Here is a 13,399-nt window from a genome sequence, read left to right as displayed (position 1 = left end):
TACAGGACATGAAACCAGAGAATTTCGTGCAAATATTAGTATTAAAAATGTATATTATTCAATTTTAATTAAAGTGAAGAAAAAAATATGTTGAACTTGCATGATGACTGCTGGAGACAACAGCTCTGATGGCTTTCTGAAGCCCTACAACCTGTGGCGTCCAAAAATGAACTCTTAGGATCAGAGTTGTAGGTGCCACATATACCCTGAAACAGTAACTTCCAGAGCAGAGAACAAGGGGCGCTCTCGTGACAATACCGGTTGTTTGTGGCACCACCCACCAACATCCATGCATGGTTAAAAAATGTCCAAGGGCCCAGCCAGCATACTAGACACTTTCAAATATAAGGGATCTGCAGAGGAGATAGTGTCCATTATGTTTATTTTCTGTGCACAATTGTGTTGATATATCAAATGTATACATACAAATTACATTATGTTCTTACCCTGATTATTGCAGCTATCATCCCTAACAGAAACACGGTCTGTCAGGCGCTGTTGGGTGAGCTCTTTTTTACTCTGTTTGCTGCATGGTTCATCTTTTTGGATTACTGGCTCTTCGGTAGAGTGGAGATCTTGTTTCATCCCATCATCTCTCTGAGAACCAAGCTTGGAAATTAACTCCTGCCCACTGATGTCAGATTCATGAGCTTGAACCTTCAGGAGATCCTTGGAGTTTGATTTCTCATTCAAATGCCCCTCACGGTTCTCCTTATTTTCTTGTACGTGCTCGTCATAAGCCTCCATACTTTCATTTACAAATTTCTGGATTTTCTTCTGTGTTTCTTGCTCCTCACTACAGACAGAATTGTCTTGAGCATTTGTAGTTGAATCATCAACAATTGGAGGAATCTCTCCTGCAACAAATAACATCATTATCAGTCACTGAGGAAAGGCTGAAAGTTGTTAAGTAGAGATGCAATTACTTTGAACTCAGTTACATAAATCAATGAATCTCTGAGGTCCAAACAATGTCTAAACCATACTGCGTGACATTTGATTATTTTCTTTTCAAAGAATATTGTGGTGCCAGCCCTGCTATCAGGACAAAGGTAACCTACACCAGTTCCGTTTCTCATCCTCTAACTACTATTTTCCAAATGTTCTCCTAACAACAGTTGACAGACGGGTTTATTGAACATTCGTCAAGAGGCAAGATATAGAACACTTGTCAAGAGATTCTCTATGTGTTGTGTAGACCTCAGAGCTTCATCATTACTGCTTCTTAAGTTACATCTACATTCTAGATATTATTCAGTCCATGTGCAGATTGGACATCCATTTATAATCTAAAACTAAATAGTATAAGCAGGTGGTGATGTGCCTATGACAATAAGAAAGGTTCTCTGAATGTGGGCAGGCCTAATGCACAAGCCTGCTATCAAGTTGTTTCACTGCATTTCCTGGGAGCTAAACATTTCTATTCCAAGGTCGGATTCTACATACAGACACTATCCTTTACTAAACGCTCATTTCCCGATTCCAGGCAGCATCAGGTTAGTATTTTCTTAACGGAAAAATGAATGATCTTAAGGATCACAAATAAATGGGCCTCATTCTGAGTTTGGCGGTATTTCTGAGGTAAATCTGCTGAATACTGCACAGCCAAAATCAGTTATCGTTACCGCAACTTGGTCCTGTGGATTTACCACAAGATTACAAGTGTTCGTAGGGAGGTGTTAATGCCCATTTATGGAGTCCATTGCTTATTTTTGGTGGAATTACCACCGGTGAAATTACCATGTGGTAATTCTGCTGATTTTTGGACCAAAAGTGGAGGATTTACGGAGTGGTAATTCCGCCAGTGGTAATCCCGCCAAAACCATAATTTGTCAGTCAGTAGTGGTAACAGGATTACTGCCACTTTTTTCCTGCACCGCCAAACTCGGAATTAGACCCTAAATACTTTATTGGGAGCCATTTGATCCATTAAAGTTCATATACAACAATAATCACAATAAAACAACATAAACGGACGATTTCATGAATACAATTTCCAAAGTCGTACCGAGTCAAGACTCAAGAGTGTAGCTGTTCAGGTATTCGCATCTCGAATAACATACTTGCATGAACATTTAAAATGGAAAAAGATAATATGACATAATAATTAAAAGATCAGAGAGCAACCATTAATATAAAAGCTCTACAGTATATACTTAATCAGCCTCCCTCGTAATTTAAGTGCCCACCTCAAATATGTTAGGAGGTAGCAGGCAATGAAACGAGTGGCTGCCAATAAAAGTGCATATAGGGCAGGTCTACATTGTCTAATGTCCATACTTCGTAATACGGAACCAATATAGTTTTTCGGATTTGCAAATACGCTGGGCAAAAAAAGACCAAATACATTAAGTCTTCTACATGGAATAATTCATACAGAATAAACACTTTAACCAAAACCGTGAATGGTTACACAAAAATAGCCATCCACTTTATAAAAACTGCTAGACTATCTTGCATTATGTAAACAATAAATCCACAGAACAATAACAACATGCTTCTTCTGAAGTTAAATGGGAGTCCTTCAGCCACTTACATAGGGAGGCAATACTGCAGGGGAATAACAAAGAACATTATCTGAGGGAGGTCAGCAGCAAAAGGGAGAGATCAGCAGGCCCCCAGTTATCCTTATAACTACAACACACCCCTAGGAAAATGACTCTCCTATAAGGTAGTACTCTGTACCTTCCTGGCATTGGACACAATGGGTGCAGAGATGCCTTGGGGTGGAGGTATGTAGTTCTTGGAGAGAAGACACCCTGGTTGAGATATCTGCACCCCTTTTGAATCCCAGTGGTATTGCGAGGATTCAAGAATGTCCCCTGCATGTTATCTTTATATATAGCATTTCTCTGGGGTGTATTTTGATCAAGTACCTTCTAAATGTTATGTTATTTTATGTTATGCTATCCAATATTTATACTGTGCCCATCACCACTGTATTGATCTTACGGTCATGGTCGTGTCTAAAAGGTGGCATATTGTCACCCTGCCAGGGTGTTGCTAGATCTTAGTCTGTGGAAAAGAAGGGTAGAATTGATAAGAAAGAGAAATTAGACATTAGAATGACCAAAATCAGAGAGGAAAACCAATTGGGAATAGTGAGAGTGCATATGGTTGTCGAAGTAGGGATGCAGGTTTCTTAAATGCGATTAGCTACTGGTAAGCAGGGCTCCGGAAAGTACAGCTCCATTAGAACAGAGTTTTATTGTGCTGGCAATATCTAGAACTACCAAAACATGGTACTAGATGTAGTTAGTTCATGAGTGGTTGTGTGTGTGAGTGATGGACGTGAGAGGTGCCCGAGCGGGCCCTAGTAGAGTATCTTCTAATAAAACACCTTTTTAACCCAATCTAAATAAATATATATATATATATATATATATATATATATATATATATTACATCAAAGGGCATGACATTGAGCAATTGCATTGAAAAAAGTGCAATGTGTTTTAAAATATATTTTCAATATATTTGAAAATGTTTTTTTAAATGATGGGATACAGTCAGAGGGAGCTGTGGGCTTTGAAACAGCTGAAGGTTGGGTACCGACCTGCTTTTTTGAACTATGGTTGTTGGGGCTAAAGGTAGCATGTTGCATGGATGGGGCATGTGGGGTGTGGTAATGGATCATTTATTTAGATAAATACCAATTAACCATGAATTGTTGACCAAATACAAGTAGGCATCTCGGTGAAACAATTACAAAAAGAAAATCCCTTTACAAAAAGTACTTTTGATTTTATGTATTTGAATGAGAGGAATGTATACTTGGGGGCAAAAAATACAACATGGTAAAGAAATAGGGCAGTCTTCATTCGTAAGCCTACAGCACAGAAAGGCTCCATATGGGAGGAATTCCGAGAGCATAACCCGAATGTCAACTACCCCTTAATTATCTGGCATCCCATTTGTGTCTAGAATCTTGGGTACCCCTTTTTCCAAGAGAACATATGTCATAGCCAGGATGAGCAACGGCGAAAGCTTGCATAACAGGACAGAATGAAATGCAACTAAGAGATTGGGACAGGACTTGCCTCCACAACACTGTACTGGAGTCAACTGTGTGGTGCATAAAGGTGCATCATTACACAATGTATAGCTATGGCTGGATCTCCAGCTTCACAGTCAGATACACCCTACTGCAAAGAAATCTCTAATGCTAGATCCATCTAGGAGATTTTATGGTGAACCTATGTTGCTCTCTTACTGGTGGAGGCAATATCATGCATTCTTCCTACAGTAGGACCCACTCAAGCTGGATGGTGAATCCAACAATACTCTTGTCACATTTGCACCAGCTAAGAACCCACAAAGATAGAAAAGGCTAGAGCTGATTCAGAAGAGCAGGGCTCTGCAACCTTTGTCTCACCAGATGTTTTGGACTGCAACTCTCATCAGCTGTAGCCAGCAAAGGCAATGGTGGTGGAGCATGGGAGCAGAAGTCCAAAACCTCTGGAGAGCCGCAGGTTGCACAACCTGGCAGCAGAGAGACATAAAGAAGTCACCAAACTTTACACTCAGGGTTCCCAGGTTAGCAATCCATCAGAAATTATATCAGCTAGGGTTCTGCAGGGCTGTTCTATCCAACCTGGGAATCAGACACAGTGTCAAATTCCATAAAGACATGCTAAATAAATGTGTGCGGAGAAGCCACATAGCAGCCTCTCAGATTTCTGCCAAAGTAACATGCCCACATAAAGCAGAGACTGCTGCTTTGGATGTGGGGAGCAAAGAATGCCGCCTAACATGGATGGCACTGTAAAAGGCTATCTCGCAGCGCTTTCAATCTTCAAGCGCACTGCGGAGGAACCATCGTATTTCAAACTACCTCTAGTGATACAATTTCTCAAGGGATTAACTAATGTTTATCCTCCAAAACCATTCCAAATTCCCTTATGGGACTTAAATTTAGTCTTAAACTTCCTAATGGGCACTCCATTCGAACCACTTCATGCTTGTTCGCTGAGATTTCTCACGCTTAAAACTGTCCTATTGGTAGCACTAACATCTGCTAGGAGGGTGAGCGAGCTACAAGCTCTCTCCTGTAAACCCCCACATACAATTTTCCACAAGGACAAAGTTGTCCTACAGGTGAAGCCTAATTTCCTCCCAAAGGTGGTTTCTGAATTTCATATTACTCAGAAAATTACCTTACCTTTGTTCTACCCTCCTCCCCATCCGGGGAAAGAGGAAGAAAGGTTACATAGGCTGGACCCAAGGCGAGCTCTAAGCTTTTACATCAGCAGAATGGCTAGGATCAGGCAAGCAGACCAACTGTTTGTAGGATACTCAGGTCACAAGTTGGGATTACCCATAACAAAACAAACCATTTCCAGGTGGATTATTTTGGCCATTCTGGAATGTTACAAACTGGCAGGTAAAGAGCCATCCCAAAATCTTAGGGCTCATTCAACCAGGGGTATCACAGCCTCTTCGGCCCTCCAAAGAGGGGTACCGGTCAGAGACGTATGTGCGGCTGCCACATGGTCGTCCGCACATACATTCACAAAATTTTACAACCTGGATTCCTCCACTAGTCAAGAGACCATATTTGGCAAAGCCGTATTACATTCGGTCCATCCGAGGCCCCACGAAGCGCAGAAAAACGGAACTGAGCAACGGATGCCGCGCGTGGCTATTTATGGGCATGGTGACGTCGGCGCCGATACGGTGGCCGTCGAGGGACATCGACTCGGCGGACGTCGACGCACAGCGCCCTCTACAGAAAAAAATTCCGAGGCCAGCAAGCTGGAAACATTATCAAAGATAAGGAATACGTCGGCGGACACAATCCTTTCGAATGCTGCCTTACATGGACATATCACTCAAAGGTCACCTTTTTAAAAAGCTCTTCATGCCAGATTCCTCAGTCTTCTTAGTGCTGTAATAATAGTGTCACTATAACCTCATTTAATGGTACTCAACCAAGGAAAGATGAAGGGCTTAGTTGTCCATGATGGGATTCAAACCTGTGAAATGCAGGATTGCGCTATATCTCAGACTCCTAACTTGCTGAGCTGATAAGATACAAACCTTTAATAATATTGGTTTTCATTGATACTTTGTTTCAATCTGCAGATCTTCTATATTTAAAATATCTAAGCTTGGTCCATGGAAACCTTTTTCACACCCTCACAGCTCGCTGTCTCAAATTGATGCACAAGTGTGCAAAGCCAACTATAAGAGACAACTTACTAAGGTATACATCGCACAGCCAAACCTGTGGAAAAGTAGCTGTATATTAAAATTAAGCATTATTGCACGCAGTTGTGTAAGTGATTTGCCCAGATGCCTGACATAAGGGCCTGTGCAAGGCGAGGACTCATGAGGGTGGCTCAGAGAACATACAACAAAAGGTGTCCAATCTGTGGACACTCCGGTCCCCTGCACACCATTAATGCTGAGAAATCAGCCAATGTTATTAATACAATTTAGTGAATTCCATGTTTATTTCCAATGACATATTAAACACAAGAAACTATTCAAATAGTCGAAGCTTCTTTATTCTGTAATGTTCAAAAGGAGGTCAAGGGTGCTCTACGTGTTTCAGGGATGATTTCCCCTTCTTCGGGAGCCAACTCAAGACTTACATGGATGTTGCATGATTTACATACATCTGATTACAACATATTTCATCTAATTAGTATACCATGTATGTTCTCCCAATCACCTGTGACAACATGCCACGGGGTGTCCAGATTAAGTCCTATTGTATACTGTGAACAAGCCTCAGTGTATCAATTTGCCATTAGTGACATTGAAGGACGAGAACAAAAGAGCGTCATTATCTGTGACACTTCAGGATAGAGTCACCCAAACTCGTGAAGGGGTGCAGAGTATTAACACCGCCTACCTGGCCTTTTTAACTTCTTCCAGTCTGTAGTTAAGTCGAATATCAAAACAAACTACATGGTAAGCTACCACCATGTATTCAATCAACTTAGATCAAACTCTTACAGTTTGGGGCCATTCTCAACTCAACCTTTCAATTATAGGAATACTGTATTCCAACACTCCAACACTGTCCTTATTCTTAAGGATCTTCAGTTTGTCACTGCTTTGGTGCATTCTCGCAAGCAGGCTGTTTCTAAAATAAAGACCAATATGTATATCAGGTGGCGAGATTCCCATCAACGAGCAGGCGTTTTGCGAATTTATACCAATTAAGCCATACTCCTTCCTCGGTGTCCAGTCATAATATCGAATGCAATATTTTCGAAAGTCAAAATGTCGAAAAAAAAATGACGAAAATAAAAATGTCGAATTACAAAAATGTCGAATTTTTTTCGATATTTTTTCGAATTAATGTTTAAATAAATAATTAATTAATTATAGTTTATAAAACATATATTTTGTAAATGGTTAAAGGTATATCCATGGTGGGTGGGGGGGATGGGGAGGAGGGGGGGGGGGTTGGGGTAGGAGTTTGGGATGGTTTTTTTTAATAATTAATTATTTAATTAATGTTTTATTAAATACGTTTTTAAAAAAATTAAAGGTATATCCATGGGGGGTGTTGGGGGGATGGGGAGGAGTGGAGGGTTGGGGTAGGCGTTTGGGATGGGGGGCTTGGGGGGGACCCACCCCCCAATAAAAAACGTTAGTATGTGTGACATTTTAGTTATTTTAACATTGGTTTTTCGATTTTTTTTTCGACATTTTATTTTCGAATTAATGACTTTTTCTATTATATGTATGTGTTTTCGACATTTTTGAATTCAACATTTTTTTTTGATATTTTTGTAATTCGACATTATTTTTTCGATATTATGACTATAAACCTCCTTCCTCCACTCACCTCCACTCTTCTAGTCTGCAGTAAATCTCACTGTCAGCATTCGCATTCGGTAAGAGCTATCCGGAAACGAGATTCCAAGGATAGTCACATGAGCGGGGATCACGTGGGAGGACAGTCAAGAGAATGTGTGTCTCTACGCTGCAGTGCACTAGATTCAGCTCAGTTACCCAATAGGGGTACCATCTCATAAGGACAGAAACATATCCCTCCTCTAGTCTAAGAGGTATTGTGTGAATGTATCCAGACATATCGATAGGGATCGTAGTATTCTAAACAAGCATATAAAACAAGATATCCTCCTATTCTGACAAAGTCTGATAACAAAGGGTGTACATCTCCATTGTTGAAGGGAAAGTGGTAACCACAATATATCATAAGGAACAAGTTACTTACCTGTAACTGTTGTTCTCCAGAATGGGTCTGGCATGGATTCACATGCTCATGAATATTCCCCGTTGTCAGGCTGGGAATCCTCGGTAAAGAAAAAATCAGTATCAGTTTCGTTTCTGATCTGTCTTTCTTAGTAGTAACCAATCACTGATCTCTGGGTCATACTGCCCCCAGCCAATGACTGCCCTCTCCCTAAGCCCCGCCTCTGGCAGCCATCCTCAGATTTGGTAGCACGGAAAGTGGCAGTATGACCAAGTGAAGAGCTGCAGAGGGGTAGGCGGGTAGGTTCGCATATGAATCCATGCCAGACCCATGCTGGAGAACAACAGTTACAGGTAAGTAACTTGTTCCTTCTCCAGCATGGGGTCTGGCATGGATTCACATGCTCATGAATAAAAGAATACATAGCAGTGCACACATGCACAACCACGGGAGGTGGCAACAGGCTCAACATTAAGCAATACAACAACTCAACATTAAGCATCTCTTACCTCCTCACCAGGCTCACCCTAAGTGAACAGGTTGCGCAGCACTGCTTGGCCGACCCTGGACTCCTCCCTGGAGTCCCGATCGACGCAGTAGAATCTTGTGAAGGTGTGCATCGACCTCCACGTAGCAGCCCTGCAGATGTCCAGTAGGGGCACACCAGACAGGAACGCTGTGGTAGCAGCGATCGCTCTGGTCGAATGGGCTCTCGGATGGCCGTGCAGCGGTCGGTTTGCCAACCGGTGACAGTGCATGATGCAGCCGGAGAGCCATCTGGAAATGGAAGTCTTCGAGAGAGCCTTCCCTTGATTCACAGTCCCAAAGTTCACAAACAGCTGTGACGTCTTCCGAAAACTCTTCGTGCGGTCCACGTAGAACTTCAGCGCTCTAGCTACATCCAGCGAGTGCAAAGTCCTATCGGCCAGCGTCGAAGGCGACGGGAAGAAAACTGGTAACACCAAGGGCTCGTTGAGGTGGACGTCCAACGGCACCTTGGGCATGAAGGAGGGGTGCGTCCTCAGCATCACCCTCGTGTCGTGAAAAGTCAAGTATGGAGGCTTGCAATCTCTCCCACTCGTCGTGCGGAGGTGATGGCCACGAGGAACGCTGTCTTCCACGACAGGAACTTCAAAGGCGCCAAATGCATAGGCTCGAATGGGGCCCCCATGAGCCTGGTCAGCACCACATTATGCTCCCACGCCGGGGCTGGAGCCTTCACCGGCGGGAACAATCGGAATAGTCCCTTCATAAATTCCTTCACCAGGTGATGAGACCACAAGGACGCCCGTCCTGGAGTCCTGATATATCGGAAGATGGAAGCCAGATGTATTTTGATGGAGGCGTGAGCCAGTCCTGCTTTGGCCAGCGACGGTAGGTATGGCAGTACTTGAGGGGCCGTAATCCGCAAAGGGTTAATCTTCTATGCACAGCACCAGACAGAGAACCTCTTCCACTCATGTCCATAGCACTTGAGAGTTGAGGACGCCCTGGCTTTTGCAAGAACCTCTCTGCAGTCAGCCGGGATATCGTACCCTCCAAACTATAGTGCTGCAGGAGCCAGGCCTGCAAGTTCAGCGACTCCAGGTCGTGATGAAGAATGGCGCCTCCTTCTCTGGAAAGCTTGACTGGTGGGGACGTTGACAAGTCCAGAAGGTCCAGGAACCAGATCTGCCTCGGCCACGCCGGTGCGACGAGGATCATTCTGCACCTGGACTTCTTGAGCTGGTTGATGAGACGGAGCAGCAACGGCAACGGAGGGAACGCGTATAGAAACAGGCCGTCCCAAGGGAACGAGAAAGCATCGCCCATGCTCCTCGGCTGCGGGAACCTGCTGGCGAACCTCTGGCACTTGGAGTTCGTCGCCCTCGCGAAAAGGTCGATCCGGGGTTTGCCCCATCGTCGAAAGAGCCGATCCACTTGGTCCTGACGTAGCTCCCACTCATGGCACGAGCGCAGCTCCCTGCTGAGTGAGTCGGCGATGGTGTTTTTTATTCCTGCCAAGTGGAAGGGAACCAGAAACATCCCCTGGGCGACGGCCCAGTGCCACAGATACTGGGTCTCCTTGGATAGGGCTGGGGATCTGGTGCCTCCCTGCTTCCGTATGTAGAACATCGTGGTGGTGTTGTCGTTGAAGATCCTCACCACTTTGTCCTTGAGGGACGGAAGGAACGACTTGAGCGCCCAGAACACTGCTCGAAGCTCCGGAATGTTGATGTGGAGAGACCTCTCCTCCGGGAGCCAAAGGCCTCTTGCGCGGAGATCTCCGGTATGGGCCCCCCAACCCTCCAGGGAGGCGTCCGTCGTCACCATCTCCTGAAACGCTGGGGTCTGAAAGTCTGTGCCTGCCGTGAGGTGCGCACGGGTACCCCACCATAGGATAGCCCGACAGAAATCCTCGTCGAGAGGGATCCTGTCTGCGAAGCAGCCCGTCACCTGAAACCAGCGGGCGTCGAGGAACTCCTGTAGCGGACGCATCCGAAGTCTGCAAAGGGGTACAAGGTAGATGCATGAGGACATCATCCCGAGGAGGGACTTGATGGACCTCACCCTGGCCACGTCCGTGGCTAGCAGGCATTGCACCTTGCCCAAAATGGCCTTCGTCCTCTCCTCCGACGGGGAGGTCAATTGCCCCACTGTATCGAGCTTTGCTCCCAGAAACAGTGCTACTTGCGACGGAACCAGGTGGGATTTGGGGTAGTTGATGGCGAATCCCAGTTCCGTGAGCAGCCGGACAGTCCTCGCTGTGTGTTCGACAGCGAGTTCTCTTGTCCTTGCACGGATTAGCCAGTCGTCCAGGTAGGGGTAGACGTGGATCCCCTGCAGTTGCAGCTGCGCTGCCACTGGTACCAGGCACTTGGTGAATACCCTGGGTGCCGACTTTAATCCAAACGGCAGGGCTCTGGATTGGTAGTGGAGTCCCTAAACCACAAACTTGAGAAACTTTCTGTGTCCTTTTAGAATGGGGATGTGGAAGTAAGCATCCTCCAGGTCCAACGACGATGGGAAGTCGCCCTCCTCCAGCTGTCCCAGCACGTGCTGGAGGGTGACCATCCTGAATTTCTGTGCCTTGATGTACTTGTTTAACCGACGCAGGTCCAGGATGGCGCGCCAACCGTCTTTCTTCTTTTTGACGAGGAAGTACCTTGAGTACACTCCGGAGCTCGATGGCACCTTTCTTGAGCATCGCCCTTACCTCCAACAACAGTTGAGGGACGTGATTCTCCTTCCTGGCCACGGGAGGAATGCAAGGACACTTCTTTTGGAATTCCAGCGAGTGCCCGTTGGCCAGGGTGTCCAGCACCCAACGGTCGGTGGAGATGGACTCCCACACGCTGACAAACTTTGTCAGCCGGCCTCCCACCGGGGTGCTTCGGTGGGGGCCCGACGCTACGGCCGGTTCAGTCCTGCTTGGAGGAGGCCTTGCTGCCTTGGCCTCCTTGACGACGACGGCGGGATCCTCCTTGCTTGCCGCGACCTCTGTAGGCCTCCTTGGACGAGGAGCGGGCCGCCTGGCGGTATGTAGAAGAGCCACCGCTGGATCCCTTGGAGGCACCCTGTCTGCCTCCGGAGCTCCAAAAGGACCGTCGCTGTTGAAGTACCCCTAGGGCCCGGGCCGTCTCCGAGTCGGTCTTGATGGCCTGGAGCGACTCATCCATCGTCTTCCCAAAAAGGTTGCTGCCGTCGAACGGCATATCCAACACTCTGGTCTGAACGTCCTGGCGGAAGTCCGTCGCCTTGAGCCACCCTCGTCGTCGTAGGCAAACCCCGTTGCCCATCTGGCGAAATCCGGTATCGGCAATGTCCGTTGCCACCGTTATGGCGTGATCCGACGCCACCTCGCCTTCATGAAGAATCTGTAGGGCCTCCGCTCTCTTGTCGTCCGGCAGGAAGTCCAGCAGGGGAGCTAACTTGAACCAAAGCTCCCTGTCGCTGCCGACGAAATGACCCGTCGTCCCCTGGAGTCCAACTTCTTGCCCTCGCTGTCTGGCGGGGAAGTGGAAGTTGATGCTGCCGCACTCGCTGCCTTCTTCTTGGCCGCTGCCGAGACCGGCGTAGGCTGGGCCCTGAGGCACAAGGGGGGCGGCGTTGGGGACCCGGTACTTCTTGTCGTACCTGTCCCTCTTGGCGGGCGTCATAGAAGGGTTCTTGAGGACAGCCAGCCCTTCGTCCCAGATGTCGTCGAGCAACGGCACTGCCAGGACCGTCTTTCTCTTGGCCTCCCGTCGTTGATAAAGAAAGCCTTCCTTCTTCTGTTCCTCCGGGCAGAGTTGGAAGAGCTTGGACGCCCTGGCTATCATGGCGTGAAAGGAGCCAATTTCGTCGGGCGGTGAGGACCGAGGGGGAGGCGATGAAGGAATGTCTGTCGTACATCGCCACCGTCGTCGTCCGTCCCCGTATCCGTTGCCGTGTCACCCCGAGGGTCAGGCGAGTGGGATGAAGGGTCCACCGGCCTTGTGGGCATGAAGGGCGGAGCGGGATGGACTCTCCTCCACTTGTTCGGGGGGCTTCCCGACGGTCCTGGCTCAGGATCCTCCGTCGGGGTCCGTGGTAACCTCGTCCTTATCTCAGTACATAAGGATTGGATTGTCAACAAAATGGCCGCCGAGCTATCCTGAGGCTCTGGCAATGGCTGCGATGGGAGGGACGGTTGCTCCACCGGGCCTTCGTCGTCGTCGCCATCCTCGCTATCTTCGATCTCCTCAGCAGGCTCCTTCCCCTGGGATCGAACTTTCTCGAACCTCTCGTTGAGGCCCTTCACGGTTTCCACCAGATCCTCCTCAGAGGCTGATTCTGAGTCTGTAATGGCCACCGGCCCCCCGCTCTTTTTCTGCCGGGGGTCTTCACGGGGGTCTTAACGATGGGCTGGAAAGAGGATTCCCTCCGCGGTGCCAGGGATACTCTGGGCCCGGAGGCCGTCTCTACTGGCGTAGTCTCAGCCGGCTTCGCCAGGATCGCAGCGACCACTTCGATAGAGGCCTTTGCCGGCTGGATCAAAGCCCTCACCAACTTAGGTGCGTCCTGGGCCTTCGCCTTGGGGGGTGGGTCAGCGCCTCGCTCCCCCTCGGGTCCCTTCGAGATCGACCGGGGCCGCTCCAGCAGCTTACCCGGGTTCTCAGACTTTCTCTTCCCCGAATCAGAGCACTGGCTCATGGTTGAACATGCCGGGGAAGTCGCGCCCTGCCTGGCAGCCGAAGAGCCCAACCTTTCGGCGCTCCCGGT

General features: G+C 47.4%; 1 protein-coding gene across 4 annotated transcripts in view; it reads right to left on the bottom strand.

Annotated features, from left to right (window-relative positions):
• The window catches only part of DNAAF1 (dynein axonemal assembly factor 1), a 1,258,717-nt gene that overhangs the window by 333,307 nt on the left and 912,011 nt on the right, over positions 1-13,399 (bottom strand). For all 4 annotated transcript variants that reach the window (XM_069639748.1, XM_069639762.1, XM_069639771.1 and 1 more), the window contains one exon: positions 447-857. In XM_069639748.1, coding sequence (XP_069495849.1) covers positions 447-857 — 411 coding nt within the window. The remainder of the gene's footprint in view (positions 1-446; positions 858-13,399) is intronic.

Source organism: Ambystoma mexicanum, chromosome 1q, assembly GCF_040938575.1.
Source record: "Ambystoma mexicanum isolate Mex_15411 chromosome 1q, UKY_AmexF1_1, whole genome shotgun sequence".
Taxonomy (NCBI): domain Eukaryota; kingdom Metazoa; phylum Chordata; class Amphibia; order Caudata; family Ambystomatidae; genus Ambystoma; species Ambystoma mexicanum.
This window is presented reverse-complemented; position numbering and strand designations above follow the sequence as displayed.